The sequence below is a fragment of the Terrapene carolina genome, unplaced genomic scaffold (genome assembly GCF_002925995.2).
Source record: "Terrapene carolina triunguis isolate 2854851 unplaced genomic scaffold, T_m_triunguis-2.0 Scaffold374, whole genome shotgun sequence".
In the NCBI taxonomy this organism is placed as follows: domain Eukaryota; kingdom Metazoa; phylum Chordata; order Testudines; family Emydidae; genus Terrapene; species Terrapene triunguis.
In genome coordinates, this window is record NW_020664725.1 from 9,890,170 (window position 1) to 9,907,300 (window position 17,131).

A 17,131-nucleotide genomic window follows, 5' to 3' on the forward strand; every position below is an offset into this window, starting at 1 on the left:
CACAAGTCCATTACCTCATTATCACTAAAACTTTTCTCAGCAGCTCCAGCCAGGGTCATCTCAATGCTGAATACCCGTGCTAACATGGGACAGATCTTCCAGCAGGTTAAGGAGGACAGTGATGGAACAGTGAGGTAAGAGACACATCCTCCCTGTGTTATAGCAGGCAGCAAACACGGAATGTAACATTCGAAGTATTTTCACTTCGCAGGAACTTCACCGTCCTGTTCATCAGCCAAGGGCGCAGATAGGCAGGACCTTTGGGATAAATGCCTCAGATTCTGAGGGGACCCACACGAAGCAACAAGCAGCAGGTGGCAGTGCAGCGCATCTGTTGAGGTGGCCTGCCTAGTTTCCTTGACAGAAGTCGAAGAACTCAAGTGCCCTTGAATAAAGCCCATGAGGAAGTAGCAGGGGGCCTGGAAGGAAGGTTCTCTCCAGGACAGAGAGAGGATGCCTGAAACTCTGGTGGATCCAAGCCCCCTGCCGAATCCCTCAATCCATCCCAGGGGGAGCACAATCCAACACTGTAAATAAAAGAAAAGGGAGGAGGGTGAGAGAGCATGCAGCAGTGCGAACTACTATGGGTTGGGGGGGAGAGTGTGAAAAGCACAGCAAGGTCCAGGGAGGGGTTAGGGCCACCGTGCGAAAGGCAGCAGCAGAGGAGTATAGCAAGAACCAGCCAGGCAGAGAGGGAAGGAGATTGGTTAGTATTGATTACAATGGCTGACCTTGTTATGGTGCACGGTGTACTGGGGTGACACATGCTGCCATCTTATCACTGGAACACTCACAAATACTCTGCAGAAGGCCAGGAAACAAGTGCAAAGGAAGGAGGTGTAGGAGGAGGAATACACAGCTCACAACTAGCACTTACACAAGCACAGTCACCTGCAGGAGTAGGGAGGTCTGTCCGTGCTCCAATACGCTCCCAGCAATCAGGGAGAGATGCTGCCAAATCCACAGGGAGATGGAAATCCCAGCGCGGTTACACAAACGCAGCACTTTTGGGGCGGAAGCAGCACAGAGATGTGACCTCAGATCCCGCTATGGACAGATGCAATTCCACAACTATGATGGTTCTGGGTTGTTTTGTTTTTTAGGCACCAGCATTTTAGCCCCAGAGGGAAACAGACATGATTAGGCTGATGAAAGGGCGACGACGGGGAAATTTACAAAGGGTTTGTGCTACGTGCAAAGAGGCACCGATGTCTCTTCTCTGTTCTCAGATTTCTTCTCTTGGGGGAAAACCAATTTTCAAGGCACAGCTGCCTTCGGGTCTCTGCTGAACTGGCTGCTGCTGCCACCACAAGATAAGATGCAAAACCCGGAGAGATTAGAGAAGAATTTTGGACCAGAACCAAAAGGATTTGAGGTTAATAATAATCAGAATCAAATTCTCATAACTGGGATTAACCAACATTAGTGTTTCTTTCAAGCTAACCTCTTCCCCAGCGTGAATCTGTCTCATCTAAACTGCTTTTTCCACTTGTATCCGGCACCTACAACGAAGGGTCAACTTGAACCTTAGCAGTGCTGATAGCAGTGGGTTTTTTCATGGCCGAAAGCAAGGATGCTAGGACACTCAGAGGAAAGCCCCGGTTAGGTTTGTAGAGGAAGAGCCAGAGGGAAAATAGTCCCAGTACTGCTGATCCATCAGAGGGGTTTCTTTCTTCTCCTTCCTCCTTCCACCTGGATGCATGGGATTCTAATCCCCCAAGTAAGAGAGGCAGCTCAGTGCAAACTCGAGTCAGCGAAGTGCATCCTGCACACTTTCTCTTTGCGTTCTGCTTGCTGACTCATTCGCAAGAGCTGCTCTCCCCTTCCCTCCACGCAACCAATCAGCACATGGCTGGCTCTCATCCCTACGGACACATGGGCTGGTCTAATCACTTCCAGTAACCCCCAAAGCAAGACTAGAAGGTTAGGACCTCACGTGGCGAGAAGCAGTGCCAAGGAAGGAGGAAATCTGATGCCAGGATTTTTCCCTAGGAAAAATCAAAAGCTCTTGGGCACTGACGGGCACTGGGAAAAGGTTAATGTCATTGATGTTGAAGAACATACTCTTCACAGATTTCGGCAATGGATGAGTAGACAGTTCAGGAGCGCAGTTAGCAAGAGGAGGCTTTATATTTAAAGGTACAGCAGTGAACAAATTTGGCTTAAAAAAGAAACATGAAATCTCACTGGAAACTTAAGCCACCCTGCAATGGGATACATACTTCTAACAGTCTGGGTCCTAAGAGGCCCCCTCAGAGACAGGTTTGGCAGGGGCACTAAGTAGTATCAAAGCCCACCACCTTCATTTTTTCCCATGTCTTCTGGGATTTGGAACCAGATATGGAGGAGGGTTAAGTGGCTTAAGACAGGGGTCTCAACCTTTTCCTTTCTGAGGCCCTCCCTATATGCTATAAAAGCTCCAGGGCGCAGTGGGGGGTGGCTTGGGGCTCTGGGCTTCAGCCAAAGCAGGGGGCTCAGGGCCCCCAGGGGGCCGTGAACCCCCAGTTGAGAACTGCTGGCTTAAGGAATAGAGTACAGCTGGTATGGGTTCTCTGGGGGACAAATACTTCTGTGCCCTGTTTGGTGAGGTCTCTATTTTTTTTTCCAGGTTGGAGAAAGTTCATACAATGCACATGGATGGAAAAGAAATCGAACAGGCAGAAGAGTTCTGCTACTTGAGCAGCATGATGACATTTGATGGTGGCTGTGATAAAGGTATTCATACGAGATTAGGAAAACAAACACCACTTTTGGAAAGATGAACAACGTCTGTTCAACCAGAGGCCTCCACACCAAACTAAAGATCAAATTATACCATGATGCAACTGTACTGAGCATGCTACCACATGCAGCAGGGACTTGCCCAATGACAATAGCTAACAAAGAGAGATTGGAGGCTGCCCACCACAGATGGTTGAAGGAGACACTACACATTTCATGGAAAGATAAAACTGCAAATGCGAGAGGAAGGGAGCTGAGTGGGCAGGACATGTTAGAAAATATCAAAGGAAGACAGCTCAGGTGGTTGGGATATGTACAATGTCTGGAAGATGGGAGACATGCTACGCAAGCATTGAATTGGGTACCCAAGGGAGGAAAGAGAAAGCGAGGAACGCCCAGGAAGAACTGGCAGAAGACAGTGACAGAGGATATTGAAGGTGTTGGCATCACCTGGGAAGTAGTACCACAACTAACGAGTGGCCATAATCAGTGAAGGAACTGGACTTCCTGATGTATCAGTGGCACAGAAGGAATGAAGGTACAAGGTAAGGTAAGGTATGTACAGCGCCTAACACAATGCAGTCCTGGTCCTTGAGTAGGACTCCTAAGTACTACCACATACACATCAATAATAATAATAATGGGCCCTATATTTTGGCAACTGCAAAAAAATGAAGGGCCCAAGTTTGAAAATGCAACTATTTGTGTCTGTAGCTTAGGACTGTCCCTGATCCAGGTGCAACCAGAAACTCAGCCATCAAGCGACACAAGGAGCTGCAATTATTTGTGCCTGCAATTTGTCCCCACAAAAGAGAGAAAAAAGAGAGTCCTGCTTAAGGCTGGGCTGGAAACATGACCCTGAATGTGGAACCGCACAATGTCATTTTGACAGTGTCACTTTTCTAGCTATAATCATCAAAAAAAGCCTGTCTCTAAATATGGTCAGCAGGTGGAATGCAACTACACAACTGACCCTTCTGCACTTGCAAACAGGCAGGCATAGGACTGAGACCATCTGAGCCAGCTTCTCAGACCTGGAAACAAGAGACATTAAAAGCATCTTGTCATTTCCCCCCCACACACACACTCCTGTGTATCGGGGCTGTGACGCAGCTCAACATGACTTCTGTCAAACTTTCTCCGTGTGCAGTGAGACATGCAAGGGACATCTGGAGGCTTATCTAACCAAACAGGGAGACATTGGTCCAGTGGAAAGGGAACTAGGCTGGGAGTTGGGAGACCGGGGGTCTTGTCCCAGCTTTGCCGATGACCTGCTGTTTAACCTTGGACAAAGCACTTCCCCTTTCCTGTGCCTCAGTTTCCCCACTTGTGAAATAGAGATAATGACACTGACTTACCTTTGTAAAGACTTTTGAGATTCTCAGATGAAAAGCTTTGAATAAGAGCTAAATATTGTTATTATTGTTTTGTTCCCAAGGGATTTAACAATAGGCATGCTTCATTTTACGATACCAGCTTGAAACAGTAGCCTGTGAAGTCCAGCGTCTGGCCCATGCCAGATGCGTTAGAGGAAAAAGCACCCATAATGCATTCTGCTGATTGCCACAGGATTCGAGAATGAATTTTTGAACAGAGCAATCAGCTGGATACCCTGAAGCATGAACTCTGTCTACACAACTACAGATCTGTCATAAAATTATCCGTCACCCTTAATTTCATGGACAGCACTGGACTTTTCTAAAATTCAGGTCCATCCACCCATATAAGTGGCAACTGTGGAACTCCTCAAGATTGGGGGATATCCGAGCACAAGACAAGGCTCTACAAAAGAGACCTATCTTGCCAGGTCTCCTTCCTGCATCTTACCCCCACAGGGCAACAAGAGGGAAAGGGAAGGCATATCCAGCCCCCCAAACACTTCCCCCCCAAACACATGCTGGAGAGAAGACACCCTATCCCCTTTCTCAGATCATGGGTCAGCACATCATAGAGGGGAAGAGGAAGGATGACAGAAATGGGGGGATGGCATAACCTTGTTGGGGGCCATCAAATTCCAGGATCTGTGCTGATCTAATAAAAGGGCTATGAAAAACAAGACCCTACGCGGCTGAGAACAGAGCGTTCCAGGAGCTCATATAATGGGGATGACAGATCTTTCTCCTCCTGTACTGGATTCATCTCCAAAGGGCAGCTGGGAGCTCCTGGAGCTGGGACACCTGGTGCAAAAGGTTCCAGGCTTGGCAGAGAAAGGAGGAATTTATCTTATTCTAGCCGCTTGTCAAACCTACTTTACCTAACAATGCCGTACACAGGCAGGCAGCGGCACGCGCTATAATTAACAGCCCACCTCGGAGACATTGGAGGAAGAACAATGCTGGCGTAGGAGGAATTGGGAGCAGGTGATCTTTGCGCCCTGACAGGTCTGCCAACAGCAGCAAATGTGCCGGTCCTAGCGGAGCAGTGCAGCTCTCATCAAATCGCTATAGCCCATTCCTGTAAGTCCCATCAGAAAGTCATACCACGGGCTGTCTCAGCAGCAGTGGGAGTGCAATGGGGGGGGGGGGCTATTGGCACTGGTACCCACTGAGGATTATACTCCTTCATTGCTAACAGAGAGGAGTTGCATTCTTCATATTTGGACTTCTCCAAAGCTCAGCTATTTGGCACTGTACCCATAAGGGTCAGCAGATTTTGAATCTGGATCTGAATCCAAATTTTCCCAAAGTTCAGGGCAGGAGTACAATTTAGAGCCAGAGATCCGACCCCATCTCTCATTAACCCCAAACCCCCACCACCTCCAGCACACACACAACCAACCATCCCAGCCCCAACACAGACAACTCATACATACCAGTCTAATAAATCCTGAGCCATGCAGGGGATGTGCAAAGGAAAATTAAAGGAAGCTACACAAATAAACTCATGGTCAGCGTGGGGTGGGGACCGGACATTGGTTAATGATGGATGAACCAGTTCACATACAATATTAACCAAATCGAATGGCCACTCATAACCTTTCCCAGGTTCATCTCAGGCCCAAACTACCATCCAGAACCCAATCCCAGCACCTTTCCCCAAATTCATCTCAAACCTGAACTGCTGTCCAGAAGCCAGCCCTGCACCTTCACCCAAATGCCATCTCACAATTTTTTCCAGGTTTGAAAAATTTGGGTTATTTTTACCCTCCTCGTGATTTTTCGTATGTGTGGCAGGTTCTGCACAGGCCAGGACTGGGCAGAGAGCAATGAAGAGGCTGGTTCTCAGAGTCTCTCTCTCCTGTGTGGAAGCAGGAATCTCACCGAATCTCACCGAAAAGCCTGCTCCTGTGAAATTCCCAACCAAGAGGGGTGGATAGTCAGCTAAGTGACCAGGCTTGGGGTGCTTATCCAAACCTCCAAAAGGTTTGAAGCTCACCCATTATTCCTGGAGATGTCCCTACTTCCACCTCTTCATTTCCTTTTCACCTTCAAAGGCCCCACAAGAGGGTAAAACCATAATCTCCCACAACCTAGTTGGAGGAAGGGTCTCTCCAGAGCTCATCAGTGCCGGTTCTCAGTCTGCCAAGGGTCAAGGGGAGATCACCAGAGAGGCATTTGGGGTGCTCCTTTCCTCTGCAGAGGATGAGTGCATGTGTGTCACCAGGCTTCTGCATGCTGCCAGTCCAGAAAGCTCAGGACAAGAGCTCAGCAAGTTGCAGAGCTGCAAACAGACGATTTCTTCAGTGTCGGTCCAGGTGGGCTCGCAAAGTCTCGCATGCCAGAGTTGAGTGGGTTGGAGATGTGTGGCCCCCATCTGGGCACTCCCTCAGGGGCTTCCTCAATATGCACACACCCCTCTTGCCCCAGATCCCTTAAAACACACCCCTCCCTCTTGAGCTAGGCAGGTTCAATAGGCCCAGGAACCTTAGCAACACTTCTGACAAAGTCGCTCTGAGGTCTGCAACAAAGCTCGACGGATACAAGCTGCACCCGACTTGGGGCTTTACTGGGGCCATTTCTACTCAGGATCTGAACTCGGAGCCTATTCTCCCCGAATTTTACACTGGCATTAGGCAGCAGCAACTGCCTCCTATTTATCCCCCTCCTCCAAAAGCACATCCATTCCTTTTCTCTTACTCTTGAATGTCCTTCTCCTTATTAATGTACTGGGCTGCCTAGCTCAGAGTAACACAGCAGCAAGACATCCACCTCCGCCAGCACATGCAGATGGCAGCATTCCACAATCCCTTTGGCAATGGAAAATAGACTCCCTGAAGCGGTGGGAGTGGCAGTGTAAGACAGTCCCTGCTGTGCCTCCATGCATAGGAGAACAGTGACAGGGACACAGGGTGTTACCACCACCGTGCCTCTCAGGGGCAAGGGGAAACAGGAGCAGGCAAAGGTTGGTGTAAGGTCCATTGGGAGCCTCAGATTGAGGAAATGGGCCCGACCCTCCACTTGCTCCCACCAGTGTAAACCAAGAGCAGCTCCTTGGACTTTATTGGAGTTACACTGGTGTGAGAGGAGGCTCAGAGCCTGCTACACCAGGGTTGGCGGCACACGGGTACTGCATAGGCTTGGGCAGGTGATTAATTTGCAGTCACGATACGATTTGTGAACAGAACGTTCTACCTCTTGCCCTGTCCTGAGATGAACTGTCCTTCCCTGCCCTCCCATTTTGGTTCTCTCTCTTATCCATCACCCTCTAGCTGTTGTCTATTTCTCTTATCTCTCTTCCCCACCCCCTCGGTCCATTCCTTTCCATTCCCCTCATCTATTTCTCTCCTCCCCTCCATGGACTTTTGGATGCTAAGGGAGCAGCACTAATGGCTCTTCTGTGCATGAGCTTACGGACTGTATTTCCCGCTGGCATTTACACTTTATTTAAGCCTGCTCTCTGCTATAAGCCTAAGGGGCGCCTCAGGGTCACAATAAAGAACAAGCCTGCAGTTCAAAGAGAAGCGAGCACATGAGTGAGCCTGAACTTGCAGTTCAACAGCGGTGAACAGTTTGGTGTGGTTTGTGTATAACCCCAGTTTGATGCACTAGCTGTGTACTCATCTCACCCAGGCCTCCGGGGGTTCTCCTACTCAGCCCTAGTCAATCTTCAGGCTACTCCTTTAAAACGGAGCAGCATCTCTGGCTAAGATCATCTGGGCATCACAAATCAGCTCCTAGGTGCTCATATGGCTATCGCACTTCAGGATCTGAGTAACTTGCAGACATCAGTGAACCCATCCTTACAACACTCCTGCGAGCTAGGGAAGGGATTCTCCTCCCCATTTGATAGATGGGAAACTGAGGCACACAGCGATGAAGAGACCTAAACAGGAAATCTTAACAAAGGTGAGAACAGAAGCCAGGTCTCCTGGGTCCCAGGCCAGCACCTCAAAATTAAACTCTTCCTTGTTTGCTTTGCTAGCTTTCCCCTTCTAGGACTCTGAATACACCTGCACAGCGTATTCAGCCACATCTCTCATGCCCAGACACCTGGATGCACAAACATAATATCCACAGGCTCCACCCCAGCACAGGACCCACACCTGTCAACTTACATGGCTCTGCGGAAGGAGAGTTTTTTCCTCAGGGAAGACACACGCAAGTGACAGACATGCTTCACTGCTGTGCTGCAGGAGACCTTCTCAGGGCACGGGTTCTGAACCATGGCTGGGCCTTGTGGTTCACCAGCCAAGTCTGGTGCCTACATCCCATGGAGTGGCAACAGCAACAGCAGCAGCCGCAGCGGTTCAAGTGTCTGCTTCCAACACCAGGGCAAAGTCAGCGTCCTGTCTGAAGGGATCCGAGGACTTCAGCCCTGTGTGAATCACAGCTCTGAGTTTATTCGTCCTGCCGAGTCAGGTCACTGACAAGTTAACTCGACTGGCGAGATCCTTGGTACCATCTTTGTTGCTAAGTGCAGGCTGGTAATTAAGATATGGCTGGACATAGCCAAGAGATCAGCCCTCCCCAATCACATCTTCCTTTCTGGTATCTTTCCACAGTTGCCCGGTAGGTCCAGCATCCCTCTGCTGGTGCCTGGGATATCCTCACCTCCCAGCAGCTTCCCATGTGTATCAGGGTAGGTGCAGGTCCTCTCTCTCTCTGTCCTAGTTCTGCAGGAATGAGATGGTGCTGCGTGCAGAGCTCTACCTGCGTGTGATGTCAGATGCGGTGTGCTAGGGAGGGGGTGTGGGAGGGACAAGGGTGCTTGATCCTGGCAGGCTGCACAGGGAAGTTGATTCCAGAGGGGGTACGAACTTGCTTTTTGCTATAGTCAGCAAGAGTGCTGAGTGCAGGATCACTTAAGACACGTATACCAGCAGGCTCAGAAAAATTAAGGCCATACTGGAAGTATGCGCAAGCATTGCCTCTGCCACACAGGTGCAAGCAGATACATATAGGGTGACCAGATGTCCCAATTTTATAGGGCCAGTCCCAATTTTTGGATCTTTCCTTATATAGGCTCCTATTACCCCTCACCCCCTGTCCCGATTTTCCACATTTGCTGTCTGGTCACCCTAGGTACACAGCAGCTGGGAGATGCTTTTAAAGCCCTGTTCTTTTGGCATGTGCAGTGGGGGGAGGGGGGGAAAAAGACCTGGGCTGCTTGTATTAAGATTTCCCCAAAAGTCACACCAAACTTTTAATGCAGTTTGAAAAACATCACAATCTTCCCCACCACCATCACCACCTTTAATTTCGCACAATCTCATCACCCTCCAGCTGCAGCAGATTCTGAATAAGGAGGTGCTGACACACTCAAGAGGCATGGCCTGGCAGAAGCGGTGCTGATGCTACATTCACCTCAGTATAACAGAGGCAGGGGTGACTGGCAGATTGTTCTCTGTAAGTGCCCCTGGGCTCTGGAATGCCCTCCGACCCTGGTCTGAAAGAGCCTGCATTGGCTGGCTTTCAGGACATGCTGCAGGGTCTGTTTGTTTCCTCTGGACTTTCCTGAGAGTTAAGGGATATTGAAGCACTGGCTGGTGCGGTGGGTGGTGTTATTTGTATTCAGAGCTGCTGCTTGGTAGGTACGTGAACAGCACATTGTAAATAATGAGCAAGATACTCAGAGTCTGCAAATGGGGGCTCTTTATTGATCTTGAAAGAAAATAAATAAGTTCCATGAGAAAGATCTGCCTCACCCAATGTGCAGTCCAGGCTGGCAAATTCAAGATGTTCATAGAGCCTGCCCCGGAAGCTGAGCCTCAAGGGTGCTTATCTGGATCAGGCCAGACTCCAAACCTTTCCCCCGTCATTCATAAACAGCATTATGAATGGGACTTTTTGTCAGTCCAATGAGCGAGAGCCACTGCTCCCCAAGGAGAGATTACACCACTGCACCTCTGCCCTGGAGCCTGACATGATTACAACTGCAAACAACAGAAGTAAAGGCAATTTAGCAGCCCTGGATTTAGGTCAATTTAAGATTAGTCTCGTCAGTTAAACAATACATAAAAATTACTTGGAATTAAACATAAACAGCAGCAATTTTGAGGTCACCTTATGAGACACAGGTCACTGCCACCACTACTTTATAAGGATGACATGGACATCTTTTATAATGACTATACATGGTCAGCACCTCCGCTTTGCACCCCATCTGAAAGGTGGCACCTCCAGCAGCCCAGTCCAGAACCACACCAAGACTTTGGTTCAGTCCAGGCTCAAAAGGGGACACCACTGTCTACTGAATCACCAGGACACTGTTTCTTTCCGTACCTGGAGGCCGCCCTGCCCTGACCCTGCTTAGCGTATGAAATCCCAGACCAAGGCGATATGACTTCACGTGTCCCCCAGCATCAGACAAAACTCAGATAATATCTAAGCACCTGTCTGCTTTGCTGTCAATTTCCCTGTGATCTAGTAGTATACACTGTTCTCAGCTAGTAAATTATGCCAGGATCAACAGCACCAGAGAGACTAATAATTGGAGTGAAACATATTGAGGAAAGGGTTAGCTACAACTAGCAAGCACTAGTTCTGAGCCAAACATTCTGTTGGATTATTATTTAGCTCTCTAGGGCTGGCTTTTTCTCTCCTGAGTGAGTCAAATCTTCAGGTCCTTCCTAAGCTTTTATTCAGTCCTTACTCAGCTCATCTCCCATTGAATTAATTAGGAAGAATTTGACTTCAGCAGGAGTTTGGCTTAGCAGACACTTAGTAAGAAGGACCTCTGATCCTGTGAGAGGAGACAAGGTGTGAGAGGTGCCTCAGTTCATCCTGGAAAGAAGCATGTCCTCCCTCATAACGTTTTTAATGCCAGCTGTGTCTTAAGGGGCCATGCACTCTCTTCTGCAAGTATAAGAGCAACTGGGACTAGTAAACACAGAATACCGCCACCCCTTGCAAAGTATTTAACCATCTAAACCTTGTACACAACATCACAAACACACAATCAGCAGCCAGATACTAACTTGGAATATATTCATTCTCCCTTTATCACTGCAGCTCACAGTCGGAAAATTAAGCAAGTAAAACGGCATCTGACTTTATAAACCTGCTCTCTGTGTTTTTGATTCGGAGTTGCCCGTGTGTCTGAGAGGCACTCTGATGGGGAGAAGGTGCTAGGAAGGGGGTGATCTCCAGTGTTGAGTGGCTGAGGGACAAAACCAAGAATTCTTGGTTCTGTTCCCACCTCACTCATTGACAGACTGTTTGGCCTTGGGCAAGTCACTTTACCGCTCTGTCTCTCTGTGTCCCCATGTGCGAAAAGGGGAAAACCAGGGGAGGCAGCAGGGCTCACCTGCCTTCCCATTCGCCCCCAGAGCCAGGGTGAGCCTGGAACACTGGCAGAAACTAAAATCAACTTTTGACGTGTAAAGCATGCAAGTCTGACCTAGATGCCATCAAGGGAGAATAAAACTGGAAGCCCATGCTAGTCACTCAGCTTTAGAACTTCAGGAAAACTACTACCCACGTGCTGCACATAGACTCCTCATTTTGAAAGGAAAAAAGGTTCAATTAAAGGGTTTGGGCTTTTCTGGGAGTCGGGGGTGCTGGAAAATGTTTTATAGTGGAGGTGCGCGAGAGCCATTGAACCAAACTGTAAACCCTTAATGGAAACCACTTCAAGCCAGGCGGTGTGGCAGCACCCCCAGGTCCAGCAGCACCCCCAGGTCTAGCACCTATGCTGTGAGTGAAGATTATTGTCAGGGGTTTAGCAGACACCAATGCAGCTCATATGAGAGTGAGTCTTCGCTCACTTTATCGTAAGTGTCTCTTCCTAGGGGCTCATTTCTTTATGCTACCATACACCAAGAAAGATGTTAAAAGCCTTAGATTGTCGGACTGTGATTCTATGCTATTCCTGGGAGGAGCGAAAACCACATTGCCTGACCCCAAAGCTGAACAGTGTGGTAACAGGGTAACAGGACCTAGTCAATTTAAGAAGTCAACGTTCAGGTGTAATACAGGACTAGAGGCTGTAACAAAATCAGGGTTCTAGACCAGGACAGTACAAAAGAGGCTGCAGTAACACAGAGCCTGTAGCTCCTGTGTAACAGAAGAAAATGGACTGGGTTCTGAGCCAATAACACCAGGAGATGCAGAAATACTAACTTTTCTGGTTTGGCTGAAATACATAATAACTAATTAAATAATATGCAAAGATTTTACAGGTATTCATTTTTCAGCCTCTTTTGTACCAATGCTGCAGTATGAAGGTATAATAAATCCACCCCAAGAGTCTGAAATTTATTAATTTTGGGCTTTTGGAATTTCAAAGAAATCGTTACCCAGCTGCTGGATATCTGCCTTGCATACCTGACAAGGTATGTCCCTAACACAACAGACAGAGGAAAAGCTCAATCACAGACTAGGGCTGGTCTACACTTAAAATTAGGTTGACATATATATAACACTTGAGTGTGAAAAATTCATACCTCTGAGAGCCAGTTATGCCGATCTAACCCAGTATAGATGTGGCTAGGTTGACCAAAGAATTTTTCCATCAACCTAGCTCACCGCTTGGGGAGGTGGATTATCTACCATGATAGAAAAACCCCTTGTGTTGATGTAGGAAGTGTCTATACTAGGGCACTAGAGTGGCATAGCTGTAGTGTAGACATGGCCCTAGTCTCAACACTAGCCTTGCAGAGGAATCTGGGAATACAGATCCAATACAAATTCAGTTGGTTGTTTATTAAGGGTAAGAGGAAGCTAATGATCAATTGGCAACGGTGTTTTGTTTGGGTAAAGGTTTGGAAGATAAATGTGGGGAAGGTTACTTTATAGTTTTGACTTGCAAAGCACATGGAAAAAACAGTTCAGTTTCCAAAAGCAACACCTGTGCCAGTGGGTTTCTTCCCAGTGCTCACAACACTAGTGCTGCTAGGAAAGGGGGAAAGCATCTTGCATATTGACTAGAACTATGCACACCCAAAAGTGGATAAACCCAAAGACTAGGTGAAGCTGAACCTCAGTGTGTACACCCTGAGTTTACACTGGACCAGTAATGGTCTGGTAATGACGTATCATTTATGATTTGTCAGGTAAGGGGCCTGAGTACAAATGAATATCAGGCACATAAGTAACTGGGATGGCAACTGGGAGTGAGGACCTCAGGAATTCTAATCCTTCCACTGCCGCACTGTGTGGCCTTGTGCAAGTCATTTACACTCCCTGTGACTCAGTTTCCCAAAACATAAAATTAGGAAATGGCAATTACCTACTGCAGGAGTATTAGAAAGATTAATCAGCCAATATTTTTACAGCACTTTGGACTCTTTTGAGGTGCGGTGCCGTATTTTTTTGAGCCAATTCTTCACCTCACTAGTATGGGACAGAGAGGTTTTGAACAGTAACATGGAATCAAGGAGACTGGCAAATGGCTCAGGATGCCTCTTGCCTCTTCTTGTGCTCAGTTTTGCTGGATATAGCAGATAATGATGAACCCCCAGGTAAAAACAGCCAGTCAATCTCCACTCTCCAGCACTTGCCACACCTTCAGTGATACCCTATTTGATAATTTACCCAAGGAAACCCACTTAAAGGCATCTTAACAGTAATAATAACGTAACGTTACTTTACACTTATATAGTCCTTCTCACCCAAGAATCTCACAGTGCTTTACTGGACGATAGATATCGTCATCCCAGTGTTTCAGATGGGGAAACTAAGGCACAAAGAATGACTTGCCCGAGGTCACAGCTGGGAACAGAACGCAGGTCTCCTCACTCCTAGCTCTGTGCACTGTCCTACGAGCCCCTATGCCTCTTAGGGTTCAACTACACTGGAATAAAAGACCTGCAGCATGGCCTGGCTGGCCTGGCTCAGCTGATGCAGGCTCCTGGGTCTCGGGCTCCAGGGCTAAAAATTGCTGTGCAGATGTTTGGACTCGGGCTGGAGCCCAGGCTCTGGGACCCTCCCACACAAAGTCCAAGACCTTAGGGTCCAGAGCCTGAACAGTCCTGCAGTCCAAGCCCTACAAGCCGGAGTCAGTTGACCATGGCCATGGGTGTTTAATTGCTGCATAGACATGCCCATTAGGTTTAGGCACCCAACTACACACTTCTGGCAACCTCTTTAAAGCTATGTGAGAGCAATTTGCATTTTAGACAGAAAAGCAACCCATGTAAAACAACATATAACAACCACAATTCTCAATCCATGATGACAATCCTTGTCAAGCCACACAGGGAAACTAGACCATGATGGACTGTTCTCTTCCTTAAGCTGACAGGTATCTCCTTCTGCCTCCTCCTTTCACAGACATCCCTCCTACTTAACACCTTCTGATTTTCCAACACATTATTCTCTTTTCCATTATCTCACTGTTGACCCATCAAACATCTTGGTGTTCAGACTCCAGGAGCCACATAAGCAACTGTTCACTGTAAAATACATACACTACCCAAACAGGCACGTCCCATCCATGAACTATCCAAACTCTCCTACCCATTTAGAATTTTGCTTTCTTTCTTATCTTCTTCTATGCTGTGGCAATATTCCAGACATCTCTAGATTCCCTGCTATGCAGCAGCACTCAGTCACATTCATGTATTATCAGTAACTGATCAGATATCAATATTATTAACATTTGCTATGTTAAGAGGCTCTGTTCAATATTTTCTGTGACTGTAGCATAACCTGCATTTATAAACATAAATAAATGTTTATGTTGCTGCATGTGCAGTGTTAACTTGTACATATTGTTACTTGTGTCTGCAAGGCATCTGCACTTAGTGTGAATCCTGTACTGATGGTGTCACTTGTGTTTATAAACATTATCTACATTTGATGTGTTACTTGGTTTCATCTTGTTACCTCTGATTGCAGGTTCCTCCTTCTGTGTTTCCACTATAATTAGGTTTTCCAGTTTAAGGTTTAAACTGACAACATCCCAAAGCAAAGTGTACACTAACAAATACCCAACGTTCACTATATTTGCAATGGTGAGAAGTGTTTGCAGAGAATATCCTGATGACATTGCATTCTTGGTGCAAGTTCCTCACTAAGAGTGCAGGGCTTTAGGGGACAGGGACTGGAGGTGTTACTTGTTAACATCATTCAAGAAAACATAGTTTTACACCTAAAATATGAGCCATAATTTGCCTGATAATAAGCAAACACCGCAAGCCAATGCCCATGTTCAGGCTGAGCGGGACTACCGTCATCTCCCCAATTCCCCAGGGCTGAACAGGCCTACCTTTCGTCACGCATTCGGGGACTCAGGAATCGGGATGAATCGTCATCATGGCTGCTTTGCTGGCTACTCTGCTGGCTGCTGCAGAAAGAGACAGAAAGACCTAAGCAGTTAGAGCTCTGGATGGTCCAGCTGCTTCACTCTCCTAAAGAAAACAGGGACAGAATTAAATTACACAGAGTTAGAACTTGTCTACGCACTGATTTAACTGAATTGGTTTGAAAAGTAGTTTAGTTAAACTAATGCAGGTCTCACTGTGTGGACACTCACTCTTCAATCAATAGAACAGTGTCCACACAGAGTTGCCCCAGTCTAATTATATTGATCAAAAATAACACCTACAGGTGTACATGTGTATAGACCAGCCTTAGGTTTGCAAGTAAGAGAGTAGCAAGTTTATAACGGTTGCTTTGTGCATCATATCTTCCCTTCAGTTGCTAAATCGTGCCCTGGCCTTATGTGACCATGGGGCGGGGGGGTGTACTAGGACTCCCCCTCTTTGTGCAACCTGCATTACAGCCACCTGGATCATTCCTCCCAACCATGAGGTTGCCCTAGCGGATGCTCGCCCAAATGGGTGGGAAGAGCAAAGCCACAAATCCCTCCACCCAAAAGGTAAGCCGCAAAAGAGTACTGCAAATTACTTCCTGTTGCAGAGCAAATAAGGAGCCGCACCAACACTTATGTGCTCCTCTAGAGTTTCTCATAGGGTGGAACACCTATGCATCACCACTTACTATGGGCTGTGTGAAAACATGATCTAGCCCTGTGAAACCAGCACAGTGCAAAAGGTTTCACTCCAGTTGTGGGGCTGTGTTCAGTAAAGCAGTGAGAAAATATACAGTGGAACAAAATTCAGCACTCATCAGCTTTCCTGGTTTCTTACTAACCTTAGACTTGCTGGAATGTTTGCAAACTCAGGGCCAAATCATGAGTAAAAACTCCAGGGCTTAGACTCAAGTAAAACTGAGATTAAGTCTGTAGGAAATACAGGCTGATGTACAGTGTTGGTGGAATCTGTGTGAAACTGTGTACTTTCAACAAGAAACCACAAAAATCCAAGGGTGTGGCTTCACGTTCTTGGGGTCAAACACCAAAACCTAAAGGGGACCAGGGAGGTGTAACATACTTGAAATGCAGAGGTGCCCCTAATGAACTGAAACCTGAGAGTCTCACATAATAACCTTTGCCTAGGGATTTAAAAAAATTCAATAATAGCCTTGCAGATGATCTTCGAAGGGGATGCCATTGTGCTATGTCTGACTGGTTTCATATGGCTTAGCATTCAAATCTTGACTTGGATTCCTCATTAAAAATCCTCTAACAAGCACTATGCATTATTTTTTGCAAATTAAAAACACTCCCACGAAACGTCATTGGGGCCTAATGGTACAGGTGTACAGCGCACTGGCCAATGTAAGGGGAGGGCCTTATCACAACAGATCCGAGATACCAGATGGGGACTTGCTCCAATCCTAAACGAATTATTCGTTCCAAACCTAAGGTCAGAGCCATCTCTGAGCCATAGTCATGCATCCGATGAAGTGGGTTTTAGCCCACAAAAGCTTATGCCCAAATAAATTTGTTACTCTCCTCGTTCTTTTTGCTGATACAGACTAACACGGCTACCACTTTCTCCAGTGCTTAAGGGATGCATTCATTCCAGCTCAGTGTGCCTTGAACTGCTGTGTTCCCTAATCTACTGCCATTATATCTAGTAAATACAGTGATCCCCTCCAGGGCCGGCTCCAGGCACCAGCTGAGCAAGCTGGTGCTTGGGGCGGCAGATTGTTGGAGGCGGTTTTCTGCCCAATCCTAGGGCGGC

General features: G+C 47.3%; 1 protein-coding gene across 3 annotated transcripts in view; it reads right to left on the reverse strand.

The window, feature by feature from the left end:
* GRAMD1B (GRAM domain containing 1B) overlaps positions 1 to 17,131 on the reverse strand; it is a 138,523-nt gene that overhangs the window by 103,890 nt on the left and 17,502 nt on the right. For all 3 annotated transcript variants that reach the window (XM_026657975.2, XM_026657976.2, XM_026657973.2), the window contains exon 2: positions 15,310 to 15,387. In XM_026657975.2, the coding sequence (XP_026513760.1) occupies positions 15,310 to 15,387 (78 nt within the window). The remainder of the gene's footprint in view (positions 1 to 15,309; positions 15,388 to 17,131) is intronic.